Source organism: Rhipicephalus sanguineus, chromosome 2 (assembly GCF_013339695.2).
Source record: "Rhipicephalus sanguineus isolate Rsan-2018 chromosome 2, BIME_Rsan_1.4, whole genome shotgun sequence".
Taxonomy (NCBI): domain Eukaryota; kingdom Metazoa; phylum Arthropoda; class Arachnida; order Ixodida; family Ixodidae; genus Rhipicephalus; species Rhipicephalus sanguineus.
Window position 1 is genome coordinate 187,318,858 of NC_051177.1, and position 17,710 is coordinate 187,336,567.

Sequence of the window (17,710 nt, forward strand, 5' to 3'; positions counted from 1 at the left end):
CAGTATAGAAAGAAAACGTGATCGCTGGAGTTCATATTTGCCTGTGTATGTTTCTAGCTGTTACATAAGCGCTACTGTCGAGATAGCTGGCATTACGTTATATAGATGACACTGAAACGTTTGAATTTCATATAGTGCAGTGATGATGCCCATTAGCATCTCAAGAAAGGGCAGTCTCAAGTGATCTTTTTTGCGTTACTCCGCATTATGTACTAGAAAAAGCCTGCGCACAAACTTGTTAAGCAAAAATCAGAAAAGTGGCCTGCAGATTGCTTGAAACCAATACCTACGCAAATCCCAGTTGTCTGCAGTTATTGTGACCCAAGCTGGTACGCTTGAGCAGCTGCAAATTATGCAAAGAAAATCCGGAACGGGCGCCTATCATACGAGCGCATCCGGAAGAGGACTACTCAGGTGAAAAGCTACAGCTGACCGGAAGCACTGGCAGACCGTGCAGCTCAGACTTGACCCGGAAGCACACCTCTGGCCGTCGTGCGAGCTGAGGACCCATTAGAATGTAACAACAGCGCATAGAGGATTAGGAACCGGGACCGAACAAACAGAGGCAAACGGTGCTCTTTGTTCTGTCCCATTTCTTAATCTTCTGTGCGCTGTTAATACTTTCTAATTAATTCATACCAACTTGCCCAAGCTTCAATGCTTTCGAGCTGAGGAGTCTGCAAGCGCCCAAAGGCTCTTAGCCGCATGATAACAAACCTTGAGACGCGGCTCCACCAGTAAACGTTTTCTGTCTCCTCACTACACGATCATACCTCAGTGTACCATCATACCTTTGTATAATCGAGTGGTGTGATCTGTGCGCGCACTTTAACAATCTCAATGTAAACTCTGAGAAACAAACGAAAAACGGACTCTTTGTCTTTGTCGATGCTTTATTGACTTCGTCCGTCGGACAAACCTTCCGTTGGGCTTCCCGCCAAGAAAAGTAGCGGCGCCATCAACCGCAGCTGCGCCCGTGACTGCATGGAAGGCGCAGCACAGTAGCTGCGCTTCGTGCCTGGCGTGTACTTGTCGTTGAGCATATCTATATGTGCTGACTAGAGTCGAGGCTATAGCGAGTCAGTCTGTCTTTACGAAGAGGTAACGAAACAAGAATAAAGTAACAAAAGCACAAAGGTACAACAAGTACTTGTTGGCTAGATCATCGCTCGATAAGCGGCTACGGCTTGCAGACTACCAAGAAACCGGAGGTGAAAAATAAACAACGCTACCGGCACCCACTCATGCTTCATCTCTCGTTGCGTTCTCAAAAATAGCAGCACCAAGGTCCCACCTTAGTCTTTCGCGACCCCACAAGCACACTGCGGTCTAGCCGACCTATTTCCTTCGTCGAAAAATAGGAAACAGCATTTCGCTGAAGCCCCTCTCTGTTTGTTCTTGTCTATATTGCAAAAGTGATGTACCGAGATTCTATACAAGTACAAGAAACAAATTGACAGAGTTTACAGTACGCTTCGCCTTTATCGCTTCTGAAAACCGCGGGTGGTCCTTTCTGAAACTTTGGCGACTGTTCTGTTCCAGGGTGTGGTTCATATGGAGGTCGGGATGAGTGCTTAAGCGGTGTAGGGGAGGAAGGTCGCCGGCGCAATTGCAGTGAGGCATGGGGGCCCCCGTCCATGTCGGCTGGAGCAGCAAAGCGGTCAACCTTCGCTTTTTTTCCTAGTCACCTGAACGATATCGACTATTCAGTTAACGTCTGGGCACTAGGGCGAGGAGCTAGAGATCCGCTACCAGCGTGATTATTCTTGACCATTTTGCGGCAATATTTCGTCCTGAATTGTAACAACAGCAGGAACGAAATAAATTGCGGAATATCTGGCGTAATCGGCGTCAAAATGCAACCGTTGTTGAGGTAAATGCGTCGGACCAGTCTCGGGAATTTAGTATCTTGAGCAGTGTCAGTGACCTAGAATTTTATGCATGTCCACAGAAAACCAGGAATGGCGTGGGATTTGGAAGTAATCGGAAGGCAGTCATGTATGCAAATGACGTAGCATTCAAGTAAGCGTAGTCCTCACGCCGGCGTCTTATGTCGTCCTGGCATCCTTGGAAACCCGACGAGTCCTCAACAAAAAGGCAACTTAAGGTTTGAGAGTTCCGGGACTATATCTGGCAATTACCATTGCCATATGATCGTGCACTCCTCCAGTCTTCTAGAGCAGTCGTTGTCGAGCGCGCTGGCTTGATCCTGCACTGAGGAGGATTTTTTTGCCTCGGTAGTGCACTTAGACATTAACTGCTGCCTTGGGCAAGCAAGAACCGTGTATACCGTCGTGCGTGATTCCGACTTCGTTGTTGCGTTGCTTCACCCAATAACAGCGACGTTAATCGACGCGCGTCAAAGGCCGCTTTTGCTTAAAACCGTGCACTTCAGAATGTGCCTGTTCACCCAATATCGACACGTGCATGCTCCCGAAGCTTGTCTTCGTTAAATGACCTCTGTAGCTGAGTGCACGGAACCGGTAGCTTTGAAGCTTAACCTGGTGCAGGCGCATGACCTACGGAGACTTGCCACTCACGCCCACGGGAATCATCATTGTCACACAGAAAGACAAGGATGACCGCTACTCCTCCAGCCGTGCATCGACGGCTGCACTGTGGCCTCCGCAGCCGTGTTCCAGCACGAATCGAACCACTGCATTGTCATGGAACGTGCGCAGCGGCACGCATCAGGGTAGTGGATGGGAGGGGGAGAGGGCAGGTTGTGGCGGTGAGATGTGGCGCCACCTCTAGGCGGCCTGCTCGAGCTTGATCAGTTCCTGGATGCCGTCCTGCATCTCCCTGACGGCCTGGTACTCGGTGAGACCCATGCGACGCTTGTTGGAGATGTCGTACACTCCACCTTCGCTTTCTGTGTGCTCACCCCTGGTGCCTGTAGGGAAGGAAAATACGACAGCGGCTTAGGCGACCAGTGCAGCATGCCTTATGCGTTGAAGCGAGTAAGCAACACTCAAAATTCGGACTCTTTTCGGAAAACCTGCAAGCAGGCACTGGTGTAGAAAAACAGCCTCGTTTCATTACTAAGTGAGTGCAGTTTCAGTAATATTGAGTGCCGAGTGTGCGGTTTCCGAAATGGGTATTTTGAGGTGGCGCACAAGGGTTATACTAGCCAGATACGCCGAAGTGACGGCCACGCGCGAGGAGCACAGTGCTGCGGACACATATTCACGGGTCGGCGGTAGTGCTCGTTCGGATATGGGTCGTTGTAAGACATTAATTTGGAACACATCCAATAAGCCATTCGCCGAAATGTCGAGCGCCATGCATAGCAGAATTACTTAGGAAGCGTACACGAGAGCACCCAGACGGAAGCGGCTAGATAGATAGATAGATAGATAGATAGATAGATAGATAGATAGATAGATAGATAGATAGATAGATAGATAGATAGATAGATAGATAGATAGATAGATAGATAGATAGATAGATAGATAGGAGTGTCTTCAGTTTGCAAAGAAATGATCCGCATGTAATAAAAATTAGGCAGTCGAGCCAGAGTCCAAACGAGGCATTATGCGTGGCAGTTAGGTGCTCTACCACAGACCCACGCCAGCGCTTGAAACTGCTTCGGAATAAACGTTATACTGGCGTCATGTAGGGTTAGAAGTCTCGTTAGCAGATATAATATGGCGTGGTAGAAGCGTAGAAATGCGCCTGGCGTCACGCCATGTGAACAGCTTAACGAGAAGGCGGTTGATTTCTGCCAACCCATTACATGGGGCTAATCCACAATTCATAACTATCATCATCAGCTACGACATCACCGAAGTGTGCAACTGCTTGCGCGCATTGCCTTTCGCACACGTAATAGTTAATCTGTTACTGCGTGAAATAACGAAGTGTGGCGTAGTGGGCACTTCGCACCTGTACTTGCAGTAGGCACCATAAGAGAGATCACAACGGCCAATATCACGCGCATGGACTTTCCTTTCGTAGGGAAATTCGTAATATTTAAAATTTAAGTTTATCTTCATTTCTTTCATCAGTTTAACAGACATATTATAATTTATAATTTAGGAATTTTCTTGCAAACTACCCAGTTCTTGGCCAATCCCCCAGCGTGGGTGTGCCACGGATACGAGGCTCTACTCTAGGCGTCCAGCGAGAAGCGAAAGAGGCAAGCGATGAGAATGGAGCCCGACGACACTATCGCGTTGCACTCTCGAATGCGAACTCAAGCGGTCTTGTATGTTTTACGACATTTTATCTCTTTGACCAAGGCTACTAGGATAATAAGCAAGAGAATAAGTGAGCACGAGCCGGCCAGTTTATCAGTAAAAGATGTATTTGCTACAATCCTGTCCGTGCCTGTAAAGCTTTCTCCTGATACTGAACATATGCATCCGGCTAAACACTCGACGCGCCACGGCGTGATGCGCGCAATGCTCTACGTCGGACCGATTCGCCAGACTGGCCACTGCCTCAGCGACACATATTAAGTAAAGCAACTAAGTCGATGAAGGCAAGCGTCACTGGTACGAAGGAGAATGAAACCGTCCCGTCATTTGGTATAACTACTCTATTATGCAATTTTCTTTTATGCGCAACTTTACATAATAAAAGGCACCTTCATCAAGTTACTGTTGCGTGCCGGCACCCGACGGCTTTTTGACCGATCGGCTGTGGGTATGCGCGCTTTATTTAAAGTGCATCATCCTAATAATCATCATCACATCATAGTCCTCAATCATCGTCATTGGATTGTGTCAAACGGGGCTGTAGTTTTCGTTTTGCCGGGTACGTCTTCCCTTCATAAAGGTATAGGAAAACATTCCCCGCTTTGGCACAGTGCAAAGCAAGCAGCGCAATGAAATTACGAATGCCGGCTTTTGCAGTGAACTAGGAATTCTGCGTCAAGTACGTTTAGAATAGAATCGAATGAATGCTTATTTCATGAGCAATACAGATAATGAGAAGTGAGAGAAAAAGCTGCTTTTAAGTAGTATATATCGGTGAGTATATATCTCACCGACTCGCGTCTTGGACTTGGGTGAGTATTTAGCCAGAGACCTACTATCAATATAACACATCAATGACATAGGCACAAATCGTAGCTGCAAAATGATTGAAATAACAAAAGCGAACACATTTCAGGATGGTCATAGCGTGCACAAAAAAAGAACTGCGACAAGACAAGAAGTAAACTTGTGGCGTTTTTTTTTCTAAAGGGACGGAACCGCAACTGGGAGCGCAAATGCACGGGAGCGCAAAGCGCCTAAGTACCTTTCACTTTTATGACAACTGTAATCAAAATGGGCGGATTACTGATTGTAACGTGAACTCAAATAGTCAGTTTCGAATTAAGAATGAGCCAAATCCAGCACTTGTTTTAATGAAAATGAGCCAGATCCATTAAAGCAGTGCTGCGCCAACAATCGTGACCAAAACAGCCACCATGGCCGCATCCAATCTGTTTAATTTGTGTCCTTGCTTCTTTGCTGTTGTGCTTTCGTTCGAGAATTACTTTTTCTTGGCCGAGTTCGTACTTACTGAAGGACATTGTGTTGTAGGGCAAAACTCGAATATGAAGAGTAAGAGGCAGATCTTCCCACTTCTTTCTGCCTCTTGATGTTTCTTTTATGGTTTTGCGCTACAGCATCATGTCGTTGTTTAGCTCCAAGACGGTACATTTGAAATATAAGACGACTGAAATGAAGATATTGGGCGCAAATTTATTTGTTGAAGAAGAAGAAGTGATCCGAAATGGCGCGTATACAGCGAGTTAAGAAGAATAAGAAGAGCTGAAGCATTTTTTTGCAGGCGTTCAATAGGTATAAAGAAGAAAAAAACGCTGCCGACAGTCCATAATGGGGCGCCTTTTGCCTGGAAGGACCACTCGGTCTACAAATCTAGTCATCGCCATAACGCCCACGCAAGAAAAGACTGCACCGACGGAAACGCGAGGATGGTGTTATAATTGTCGCAAAATGTTGCTACATCGTTTATTCACTGCGATTTAGACTTCTTTTACGAGCTAATTCAAGCCCAAATTAAATGTTCCAATTCAAAAGAGTGAACTCCAAATTTTACTACTGAATACCGACGATAGTGGGCTATATAAAATTTAGCCGGCGTATAGATTTGAGATATTTTGGGGACATGAGCACACTGGCAAAAAATCGTTGGAGCAGGCCCGACCATATCGTCAGTAGCAAAAAACGGCGTTTTTCTCAGTTTCAGTCAAAGGAGACTTGGGTCTTCTAGAAAAACAAAAAACAAAAAACAAGACAGAAAAGCCACACTTCGTATTACACTCGTTACGATGCCACAGCAACAGTCGATTCTGGTGTCAGTGGCGCTGCGGCTGATGTTCGTCGCAGCTACTGCGCCCAATGAGCTAAAAAAAGAAAGAAAAAAGAACGACGACAAGAAGGGAGAACGCACGCACTGCATGAGACCGCTTTGGAAAAAGACTCTATACAGGCGTCGCGTCGGAAGAGAAATCGCGTAAACAGATGCACTATTTCGTGGCAGAAGCATACAATCGTACCAGGCGTCACGCCATGAGAATTGCGTTAAGAGTGGCTGGTTTGAAGCTTCCAACCCATTATAAAGGGATCAGCCATAGTTCGCCATCGTCATTAGCCACAACATCAACAAGGTGTGCCGCTACGTAGCAGCACGCATTGTCATACAGACGCGCAGTCTATACTTCGTTACATCGCAAAATCATGATGAATGATAGCATAGTTCGTGTTTCGCTACTGCACTTGCAGCAAGCGCCCTAATTCAGATAGTTTACAACGGGCTCTCAGATAGCCGCTCCTCCTGCATACACTGGGGCCACTTCAAGCCAAACATCCCAGCTATCTTGGCGACCATCTCAAATGTATTCGAAAAAAATCGTGGTGATTTCTTGCATTGAAAACAGTAGATTGCCAGAATATTTCGTAGAGAAAAAAATTTTGGGAATGGGGAAAATCTTGGCAATGGCGAACTTCAACGAGGAAGCTGCCGTATGACCAAATGGCAAGATGGCGTCAATGGGGAACTTCAGAAAATGTTTTGTTTCTTAAAAGAAAAATTGTAACGATAAAACTTGTCTGATCGGGGTTCTCCAGGACCAAATAAAGTTTATTTCATCATCATAAAACTTGCCATATAAGAATAAGCATTTATTTCCTTTCGATTGAGGTATAAAGCTGTTTTTTTAGAGCACCACGTGGTGTAAAGTGTGTCTGAATGTGGACCCAAATCACGATTTTCTCAAATTCGTGAATTTTTATCGTAAAATGTAGAAGCATCAGTGGTCTGAAAATATCTTTAATGCAAAATATACGTTCTGTTAAGCAAGTATTTATTACTCAGATATTCATACATCGCGCAATAATAGAAGGATAAAATGCAAACATGGAACATTTTGCCAGATTTTATGAAGGCGTGTATGACTGAAAAATTGAACTAATATTTTTTAGCTTTGAACATCTTAGACAAACGCCTTTGCATAACATTTAAGCCAAGTTTGGTATTGAAACAAGAAACGATACTTTCAGACTCATTTTCATGACAAACAACATTCACACGATATTCTGCGAAATTCGGAAGGCTCCCACGGGACCAAAATTTTTTCTCTGTCCTAAATATTCTAGCAATTAACTGTTTTCAATGCAGGACATCAGCAAGAATTTTTTTCGAGTACATTCGAGATGGTCGCCAGAATGGCGGCATTAAATGACCCACTGTAAACGTGCTGCGTGTTGCTCTAGAGCAGGGCGTTCTTGTGCGCATTCATATAACATGCACACTCGTGGTATTTTCGCCGGCATTATTTTCCTTGCCCCTTTATTTCTAGCTCGGGATGTTTTTGTCGAAGAATGGGCTACGTATTTCAATCTAGAGCTCCATATTCATGGTGCGCTTACTGGCGAAATATCGCTACTTAACCTAATTTTCCTTAAAATATCGTTTGTACTACTGAGTTCTATGTTTTTCCTTGGCGTAGATTTATTGGGCAGCTCACACATGCCGACGAATCGGCTGGTGATTATTTATAAGCATGTTCTCACAACATATGAGTAAGTGGAAGCTCAATACTGTCAAGGACAATAAGTCTTGCAGTGTTTTATGCAGTATCGACTAGTACGTGGGTACAAGTCCTCTTCCAGTAAAACTAAGATAAGAAAAGCACATCTACTATGCGGTTAGCGTGCCTAAGTCTTTAAAGTTCCGAGACAAAGCTACTTCGTCGGTCTCTCTGCTTACCTTTCATATTTGATGCGGACATGTTCGCTTAAATGGTTTCATATTGCTTGAATATAAAACCGCGCGTGACATGTTTCACGTTACTCGTGGAAAGTGTCATGCGTTTTGCCAGCTCTACACCGAGAATACTTGAAGAAGTCAACAGCGCAGCGTTGGTCTTATTTTTCTTTTCGAGAATACCGACCACCGGCACAAGGTAGCCAATACAAGTTTCGATTGAGAAATGTTTGGCAGCACGTTACCCCTACTGTACCCTTTGTAAGCCTTCAGCACATTTGGTAATGTATTGAGTTATACAATCGGGAACCATACTTCTCCCAAGCCGCAGTGTGCAACACAAGCATTAAATTACCTCGACGTTCACCGTCCATTGGACTGTTACTCCACTGCTCCCTGAAGCTTCCCACACCTCACGGGATGTTGCTCTAGCCCCGGCATCGGCCCACCTTTGACCAAGCGGCGATGCCATGTAATGACGTCACATGATGACATCACAAGAAGCCATTCCCCCCTCCACGGTCATGGGAATTTTTCGTACCCCATTCCCAGGATGTGAGCACATCTGTACGTGGCGAGATCTCTCGGCGGCAGCAACGGCGTCCTGCCATAGCTGAATGGGAAATAGGCGAAAAAATTATTTCTTCAAAGAAGCTAGTTATCAAAAACGACTCGGGGTTTTATACAGCAGATACGTACTGGAACATTTTGGTAAAATTGCAGTATCACACTACAAAGCGTGTGGCTTCGTAGGAGAATTGAACACCGCCCATTAGCAACACATGCGGCCCAATTGTAAAATATTAAACACTCTGGAAAGCCACGCGCTTCTTTGTCAGAATGTTCAAATAAGCCCATGCCACAGGCAACCGGGAGTCGTTTTGGTAACTAGCTTTTTTCGTTAGATATAACTTTTTAACACGAAAGTGTTTTATGCCGGGGTCCACCAAGACTTCAGTGACGTATTTCCGTCACGGAAATGACGTCGAAAAAAATGTACACGATCAGATGGCAAAGAATAAAAGTTCCGTCACTGGGCATCGACCGCTCGGTCCGCAACAACAGATGCCGGGCGCGCTATCCATTGCGCCATGGTCACAGACTCTAAAAGCTTTACAAACGCTGCTTTTATATCTACCACTCTCCCGGTCGGCTAGGGTGCCTTGATGCCCGCGCGCTCCGCTGAGGGTGAGGACAGGCGCGTCGTCTGCTACGACGGCCGCCATTGCGAATCCCGCCGCAGCTCGGCAGCATGCGAAACGCGCTACACAAAGCGCTTGCGGTGAGCGGATATGTCCGGAAATAAGTGCACGCTAGTGAGCTTTCTCTTTTTCTTTTCTTTTTTGAAGCTTGGGCAGCTTTTATTGCTGTTGTTGCCTAAATGTTTATTAAGGAAGCGTGTAATTCATGTAAGCTGACGGCCTGTGCATGTGTTATGCGCTAGAGGTAGACGTAGACTCTGTTATGTTGAAAACCAATCCCCTTCCTTACGCCGGAAACGACAAAGTCTAAAGTCTTACCTAATTTTCTCGTAAGCTCTGCATTCCAAATACACAAACAATCGCTTAAAGTGTTTGTATACATGTCAGCAGCAGCAGTATATGTATCTGAACACACACACTTTAGTGTTGCGAAGCTACCTAAGCGCGATTAAGGTGGCTCATTTTGCTAAGTTTGCAAACAATTTACTCGTTTATTATAAATGGCATCATACATATTGAACACAGAATAAATGGCGGAGGTACAGTATGGTGCGGATATCCTGGTAAAATGAAACGAAAGCTTCTTTATCATTATTATTGCTGACATTTCTTGCTCACAATCTGTAGTCGCTACTGTATCGACACTCGAGCTGCACCTCGAGTCCTTATCAAAACGATGGATACGTTGTTGAGCAGTATGCCGTAAAACTTTATTGCGCGCAGTATCAGTGCGTTTTTCCTTTTTTTTGTATGTGCAATTTATGCACATATCATTGAGTGTTTCCAATACTGTTTTACACTTTGTGCGGCAGACGCACGGCGTCGTTTATTTGTCTCTTTTATTAATAATAGTGTCTGGGGTTTTACTTGCCAGAACCATGATATGATTATGAGGCACGCCGTAGTGGAAGGCTCCACGAATTTTGACCAACTGGTGTTCATTAACCTGCACTGACATCGCGCAGTACACGGGCCTCTAGCATTTCGCCTCCACCTAAATGCGACCGCCGCGGCCGGGATCGAACCCGTGACTTTCGGGTCAGCAGCCGAGCTCCGTCACCACTATACCACCGTGGCGGACGTATCTTTTAAGGAGAAAGCCTCAAATGCCTCATCAAACGCGAAATTTGACCGTAATAATAATTAATAATAATATCAGGGGTTCAACGTCCCAAAACCACGATATGATTATGAGAGACGCCGTAGTGGAGGGCTCCGGAAATTTTGACCACCTGGTGTTCTTTAACGTGCACCTAAATTTAAGTACACGGGCCTCAGACATTTTCGCCTCCATCGAAAATCCAGCCGCCGCGGCCGGGATTTGATGCCGCGACCTTCGGGTCAGCAGTCGAGCGCCATAACCACTAGACCACCGTGGCGGGGCAATTTGACCGTCGGCGTGCTGCGTCTACGGCGTCAGCATACCATGACGTTGGGGACGAGGGATGCAAAAAGTCATCGTCACATGATGACGTCATCATGGCTTCTCAAATTTTGGCGTGACGTCACATGATGCCGTTATCACATGACATCGTAGCTTGGTCAAAAGTGGGCAGATCACGGAGGCAGTGCAAAACCAGGTGAGGTGCCTCCGATCTTGGAGGCAATGCAAAACCGCGCTTTGTGCGCAAAAAACTGAGAAGAAGAAGATGGCTTTCGCTTTCGAGCCGTCTTAAGCGAACGCATATGAGCTTTTATTTCATTAACTGGTTTTCTATGACGTACTCATTGTGCAACTTGACTTTTGTTTCTTGTATTTTTTTTACTTACATAGCGTGTGTACTGTACACAATGCTTCCCCGTCTTCTTCTTGTTTTCATGCGTCTTCTTTGTATAGACGCTTCGCGAGAACTGTTTGTATGCGCATTCCTGTATGAGCCCTCAGGGCTTACATTATTAATGAATCAATTATGCTTGCTCAAAGAAATAAGATACTGAATGTGTGTGTGTGTGTGTGTTAATATCCAGTGTACAGGCCATTTATTTGTGCGCATTAATGCTGCGCTGACAGAAGCAATTACACAAATAAAACGCAAATTACACAATAAAACACAACTGCCACTAGTCGATTCACAGTGATCGTAAATGATTAAAAAAACAGGAGCTGCGTAGTTATTTAAGATGGGGCGAAAATGTAACCTTGAAACACAGAAACAAGGAAAGATAAAAAAACATTTAACTGCACACATACATACATGGGCATCAGACCAGCACAGAAGGCGTACTTGAAACACGGAAAGCAATATAAAAAACAAGAACCCGCCGTGGTTTTAGTTATGGTGCTTGACTGGGGACCCGAAGGTCGCGGGATGGAACCCCTGCCGAAGCGGCCACATTTCGACGGAGGTGAAATGACAGAGGCCCGCGTACTTAGATTTAGGTGTACGTTAAAGAACAACAGATGGTCAAAATTTTGGGAGCCTTCCACTATATACGGCGCCACTCGTAATCATATCGGGGTTCATGGGACGTAAATTCTCACAAATAATTGTTATCAGGAAAAAAGAAGGATCTGATCTGCAGACAAACACGCATAATATATTCCATGATACGTTTCAAATCACAAAAATAGCAAAAGCAAAAATCAAAGGCAGATACAGGACCAACCAAGTGCAGTAAAGAATGTTTGCGAAGAAGAATGCAGGATTCATGCACACGTGAACCAAAGTATTTTTAAGCATGTAGCTGATATCAGTGTGTCCAATTATTACGCAAGGTTAACACCGGCAGAAGTTATCCTTGTATGTGCATTCGAAATACCGGCCGGAAACTTACGCTGCAAGTGCATAATGTGTTCTTCGGATGCCGCTTGTCACGTTTGATTTTTACTGTCCAAAGAAACCTCGTATCTTCTAAAACGATACAGCTCCCAGCGTTTCTGGAATGATTGGTGCACTGCGGCACGCAACACCCGGCGATGGTGACGGTAGCGAGCGCATAAAACTGGAGGGAAACGAGCGCCGACCTAAAAACAGCACGCGCGCCACGCAAAAGCGACCGGGCGGGGGATTCAAAACGGCGGCCACGCTGCCGCCAAGGCCGAGGAGGCGGCACCTGCCCTTTCAAAAGCTGACACCACTCTAAGCGGGGGCGCGCGCATCGAGGCACTCTACGGTCGGCGGGGTGGTGTTGCCCTCTGGGGGCGGCAAAGTAATTCATCATTACTGTGGCTTCCCGAATAAACGCATTACACGTTCGTCCCATTCGGCGCGTTTTCAATAGAAGTGCAATTTTGTCAATGCCTTAACACACCGCGAGGTTGCGACCTTAACGCAAGCGTCGTAAAAGCGTCGGCCTCGCTCATAGCATCACGCTAATCAAACCAAAAATAGCTCTGCGACGCGCGCCTGCCTCACCTGGCTGTAACACCGTGTTCCCCGCCTACGCGCTCACCCCGAGAAAAATTGCGGCCGGGCTCCGGGGCGGCACGACGCGCTTTGCTTTCTCTCTAGTGCGGCCGTGGTGTTCAATCACATTTTAACATGCCGCAGGATGGCGACCAAGTTCTGCGTCCAATATGCGACGCTTTTCTGGATATCACAACGCGTTCTCTGATTACGCTTTCACCGCTAAATACTACAGCTACCACACGGGTTTGTTTAATCATTGAACATGGACGTTAGTCGTCGGCATGGAAATGTACCACCAAGCATCAAAGTGGGTGCATCCACGTTAAATGGTGCTATATATTAGCTGCAAGACCTCAATATACATTGTGCAATCTCTCCTATATCAATATACAGTGGACATTCAGTTACTTCTGTAAGGGCACGCTTTACTTTCGTGTTATTCCGATTCCTATGACGGAGGGATCAACCATGTTTTTTTCGCCTATTTCCCATTCAGTTGCGGCAGGCCACCGCAGCCACCGGCGAGAGACGGCGCTACGGGCATTTGTCACCAAATCCTGGTCATGTCTTTAGAAGAGCGTAAGTTAAGACGTGCTCGTAGTTCATCGTACTGGAGAAGCCGTAGCACAGGGGATGACAGCACAAGCGCTTGTCCCGCCATCATCTCGTCTCCTGTTCGTTTTTTGTGCTATGGCGCCTGCAGTTTTAGTACCACCTAACTCGCCTGTTGTGATACGCTCGAGGTCACCGCGCAACGAGACAATTAAGGCTCGCTTTAAGACGCTCTCGCAGTTAATCAGAAATACGAATTTAACAGAAACTCTCTTACAAAATCCGCTTCTGATTCTCATTTCCAATTGCTAAAATTTTATTCGGCCTGTAACGCAGAAATTGACACAAAGAGAAGCGAACTTCTCAATTTAAAGCTCGACGCATACGCATTGAACGTGGGCGCATTGAGCGATTCCCGCGGCCTTCATTGGTCAGTGCGTGCTAAACAAGCAAATTTTTGAGCTCCACCGCAAAGGATCATGCAGGTTTGCGTCTGATTTGCTACGCCTCCGATTCGGACTAGGGCTTTGCGAAAACAACGTCTCTAAGCCGGATGCGGTGGGGGTGGTGGCGCACCGCCACCTGCAGGTGCACCAGGAGGAGCGCCAGGTGGTGGGACGGGCGCCGGAGGCCTTGGTGATGAGCCCGGTGCCTGTGGGCGTGGTGCCGCTGCAACCCGCAGGTGGCGCTGGTGCACCCGCAGGTGGTGCTGGTGGGCGTGGTGCTGCTGCACCCGCAGGTGGCGCTGGTGCACTCGCAGGTGGTGCCGGTGGGCGTGGTGCCGCTGCACCTACAGGTGGCGCTGGTGCACCTGCAGGTGGTGCCGGTGGGCGTGGTGCCGCTGCACCCGCAGGTGGCGCTGGTGCACCTGCAAGGCGGTGCCGGTGGGCGTGGTGCCGCTGCACCTGCAGTTGGCGCTGCTGCACCCGCAGGTGGCGCTGCTGCACCCGCCGGTGGCGCTGGAGCGCCTGCAGGTGGTGTCGGTGGGTGCGTTGCGGCGGCGTCATGCGCCGGCGGTGGCGCGGCCGGCGTTGCAGTTGCGTCATGGGCTGGCGGTGTCGGTGGCGGCGGTGCGGCTGGATCATGCGCCGGGGGCGGTGCGGTAGTCGACGCTGCGCCCGGAGCGGCTGGTGGAGACGGAGGAGCTGCAGCAGCTGCGGCAGCTGCTTTGTCGGCGTCCGCTTTCTTCTGAAGATCCTCCTCTATCTTGATGAGGTCGATCACACCGTCCATCATCGTCCTGACAGCCTGGTACTCCGTGAGGCCAAGGCGGCGCTTGTTGGAGATGTCGTACACGCCCCCTTCGGCGTCCGTGTGCTCGCCGGCGCTGCCTGGATGCGCGCGAGTTCGAGCACGTAGTTGTGTTAGGATAAACGGATCTCTGCGCGCGTTGCACGACCCTAGATTTCGTCCGTCTTCGTTGTCTACGACTTCGAGTTGTCGACCACCCCGCTCACGATATGTGCTAAATGTTACAATCGATTTTTTCTCCACATGTGGGCAAGCGGAGTGCCATCGGAAAGCTAAACATAGGTGAGAGGAAAGCTAAACATAGCCACGTTTTCTGCTGCAAACGTGGCTGTGCTAGTGTATAGTAACTTCTACAAGACGCTGCAATACACATGAAAAACTGAAGATATTGGGTTTTCCTTGCCTCGCTGGGTACAGCAGGGTGATAAATCAAGACGTATTATAAAGGTAGACTTAAGATAGGTTCGTGACGGGTTTTGCTTGCACACATGATACAGCAGAATGCCAGGTAGTAAATAACGGCTAAACGATCAATATTGAATTACCGATTGAAACTATGCGCCGAACGCGCCTTCATTACCCTGGAAATTTGGGACCTACGATGCCTTCTTCACATTCGATTAATGAACGCACAAGATGGAGTATCACTAGGACACTTTAATGTATTAATGAGCCAAATATGAGCACTTCAATAATCCATGTTGGGCGAGTCGGTAGTACATCATTAAACAAGGAACTGCGCCCGTCCTCGTTCTCTTCTCGTCCGTGTTTCTTTTTGCGCAGTGCGTTGTTTTATGTTTGCCAATGTACGAGCATATTTGTTTAGCTATGGTGGGACACACTGAAAGAATCGCGACGGACAAACTTCTGGCGGGTAGCATCTTAATGACCGGTGTCTCTGAAAAAGATTCTCATGAGACAAGCTTCCGCTGCTCATAATTCTAGTGCATAGAACGTCACCGTAACATTATTTAAGAACTTTATATGGTGCCGCCATGACGTGTTCCAATTTATAAGTGCGGTTCACGCGACATTGTCCACGTTGCAGATGTCTCAGTTCTACGTACGTTCAATGTGGACGTAAGCAGTTATATCTATCGTTGTTATACAGCTCGGGATTATCAAGCAGGGTTAATGATTGTCATCGTATTCAGCCTGAATTTACAGCCGCTACCTGGGGGAGTGCGCGTACAAGATCCTCACAAAGCTTTTTGACGTTTCGGATTCAAGAGGTTAGGGCCGATTTTCCACCAACAGCGCTCCGTCGACAAGAATCTAGGGGCCATATGCACACTGCCCAATAGAAGCAAGTTTATTTGAGTTACTAAAGACTGTTCCTCGCTACCTTTAGATGTCATTGAAGTATATTGTGTCGCCACGATCGCAGTGTATGTCTGCTCTGCGAACGCAAGTCGGTCGGCGAATAGTTTACTTTCTCGCTGCTTGTCGTACTGATCCTCTTTGCAGGCTCTTGTAACCACTCAAATGCATTGGTTCTACTAGCGTGTCGAATGTTTGGCCCAGGGGCAATGCTATCACAGTCAAGTATAACAAACACGTATTCGCGCCGCTTGACGCCCAGCATCGCATGTTGCACGAATCATTCACGCAAGCTACAGTCAGACGAGCCCGAGTAAGGTCGTTTGGGAGCTGAGGCTGCTGGCTAGCAAAAGAAAGAATACAGATAGTTGCATGGTTTTCAGTTAAGTGTGCTGTATCGAAGTATTACGGATTCGGTTGAATGTTTTCGCTTCAAAAGAACGACATGCCGTTATAAGACAAAAGAAACAAACGTATCAGTAACCGACAGCCGTCGGGTGACTGATGTAATTTCGCTTAATCCCACCGCCCCATTCCTGCAAAAGGAACAAAGCGTGAGTCTTGTTCAAAATGAAGTCCCTCGCATCTGTAAAAAAGTCCCTTGGTTGCACGTACGTAGAAGAGCCCTGTGGGAAAAAAACGAAGTGAATCGAGTTACCAATAATAAGATAAGTGGCTGCACGAAATGAAGCGTTATCTTACAAAATCTGCAAGAGCTGGTGCTGGAGCTACAATACATTAGCTTGTATTTTCCTGTTTCTGCGTCGCTGTAGCGTGCTGCAGTCAGTTGCAATGTTATAAGTGAAGTTTGATGGTTGTTTTATAGATTCTCCTTCGACTCTGTGACAGCAAGGTATAGATAGTTGAGAAAAAACTAAAACATAAAATAAAAATAAACTAGACATAAATAAAAAAGCGGGACGCCCACAGCACGTGCGGGATAGACTGCGCATAAGATTGTTTTGAATGATACGCCACGGTGTTTTGAAATCGTGGCCGGCTAGCTCACGTGCTTTTCATTAAAGATGAGTGCCCATCACCATTAGCAAGACGAAAAAAAACTGATACTCGACGAACGCCCTATATTATGCACTCGTTCGATGTGCCAGTGCAGGTTATCATCCTGTTGCACGGTTTTAAATTTAGTGTTTCATCGCTAAGCAACTTGTTGGCTTAACAAGGGTTCTGACTAAAGGCTTCCTCTGCAAGCTGTGGCACTGTGCAGCTACGAAACGCTGTGTGATCTAAAAGCAACGTTCGACACAGACCGTAAAATATCAGTTTATACGACATATCAGCTAAATAAAGTGCAGCTCAGTAGCTTCTAATGGAATATTGCTGTAGAACGCAACAACGTACTTAATATGCTTACCTGTTTGGCGCGGTCTCCTTGAACGGTGTTCCGTTGAGGGTTGCTGTGGAATCGGTAATCAAGAACTTCCGCAGCTTAAGGAGCAGATGAAATCTACGGCCTACCCGTTGGGAAGTTCGCGCTGAATTTTCGACGTTGCTTGATTTGTAGCTTTAGGAAATGCCGATAAGTGCGCTGCCAATGATAACGCGGTTGCTTGCCGCATCTTCTCTGGCAGAAAGATGCTTGTGAGGGACACTGTTCGAAAATTTGGTGTCGGGAAAATGAAATGGTTGCGAATGCCTGCCCTCGGCGGCATTCGATGGCGCTGCGCCGCGCGAAGGCTCAGCCACGTATACTCAGTTTAAATAACTCAACGATTTACATTTATTTTTCCATGCTTCGTGAGGCACCCGATTGGCGTTCCACCTAGGCGGTCACTCGCATCAGCGTGTAGTAAACGC

The 17,710-nt window shown here is 46.9% G+C and overlaps 1 protein-coding gene across 2 annotated transcripts in view; it reads right to left on the bottom strand.

Moving 5' to 3' along the window:
- Positions 1-892: 892 nt before the first annotated feature.
- LOC119383926 (arginine kinase) overlaps positions 893-17,710 on the bottom strand; it is an 87,480-nt gene continuing 70,662 nt past the window's right edge. For both annotated transcript variants that reach the window (XM_037652201.2, XM_037652202.2), the window contains exon 6: positions 893-2,893. In XM_037652201.2, coding sequence (XP_037508129.1) covers positions 2,751-2,893 — 143 coding nt within the window. In that variant the 3' untranslated portion in view covers positions 893-2,750. The remainder of the gene's footprint in view (positions 2,894-17,710) is intronic.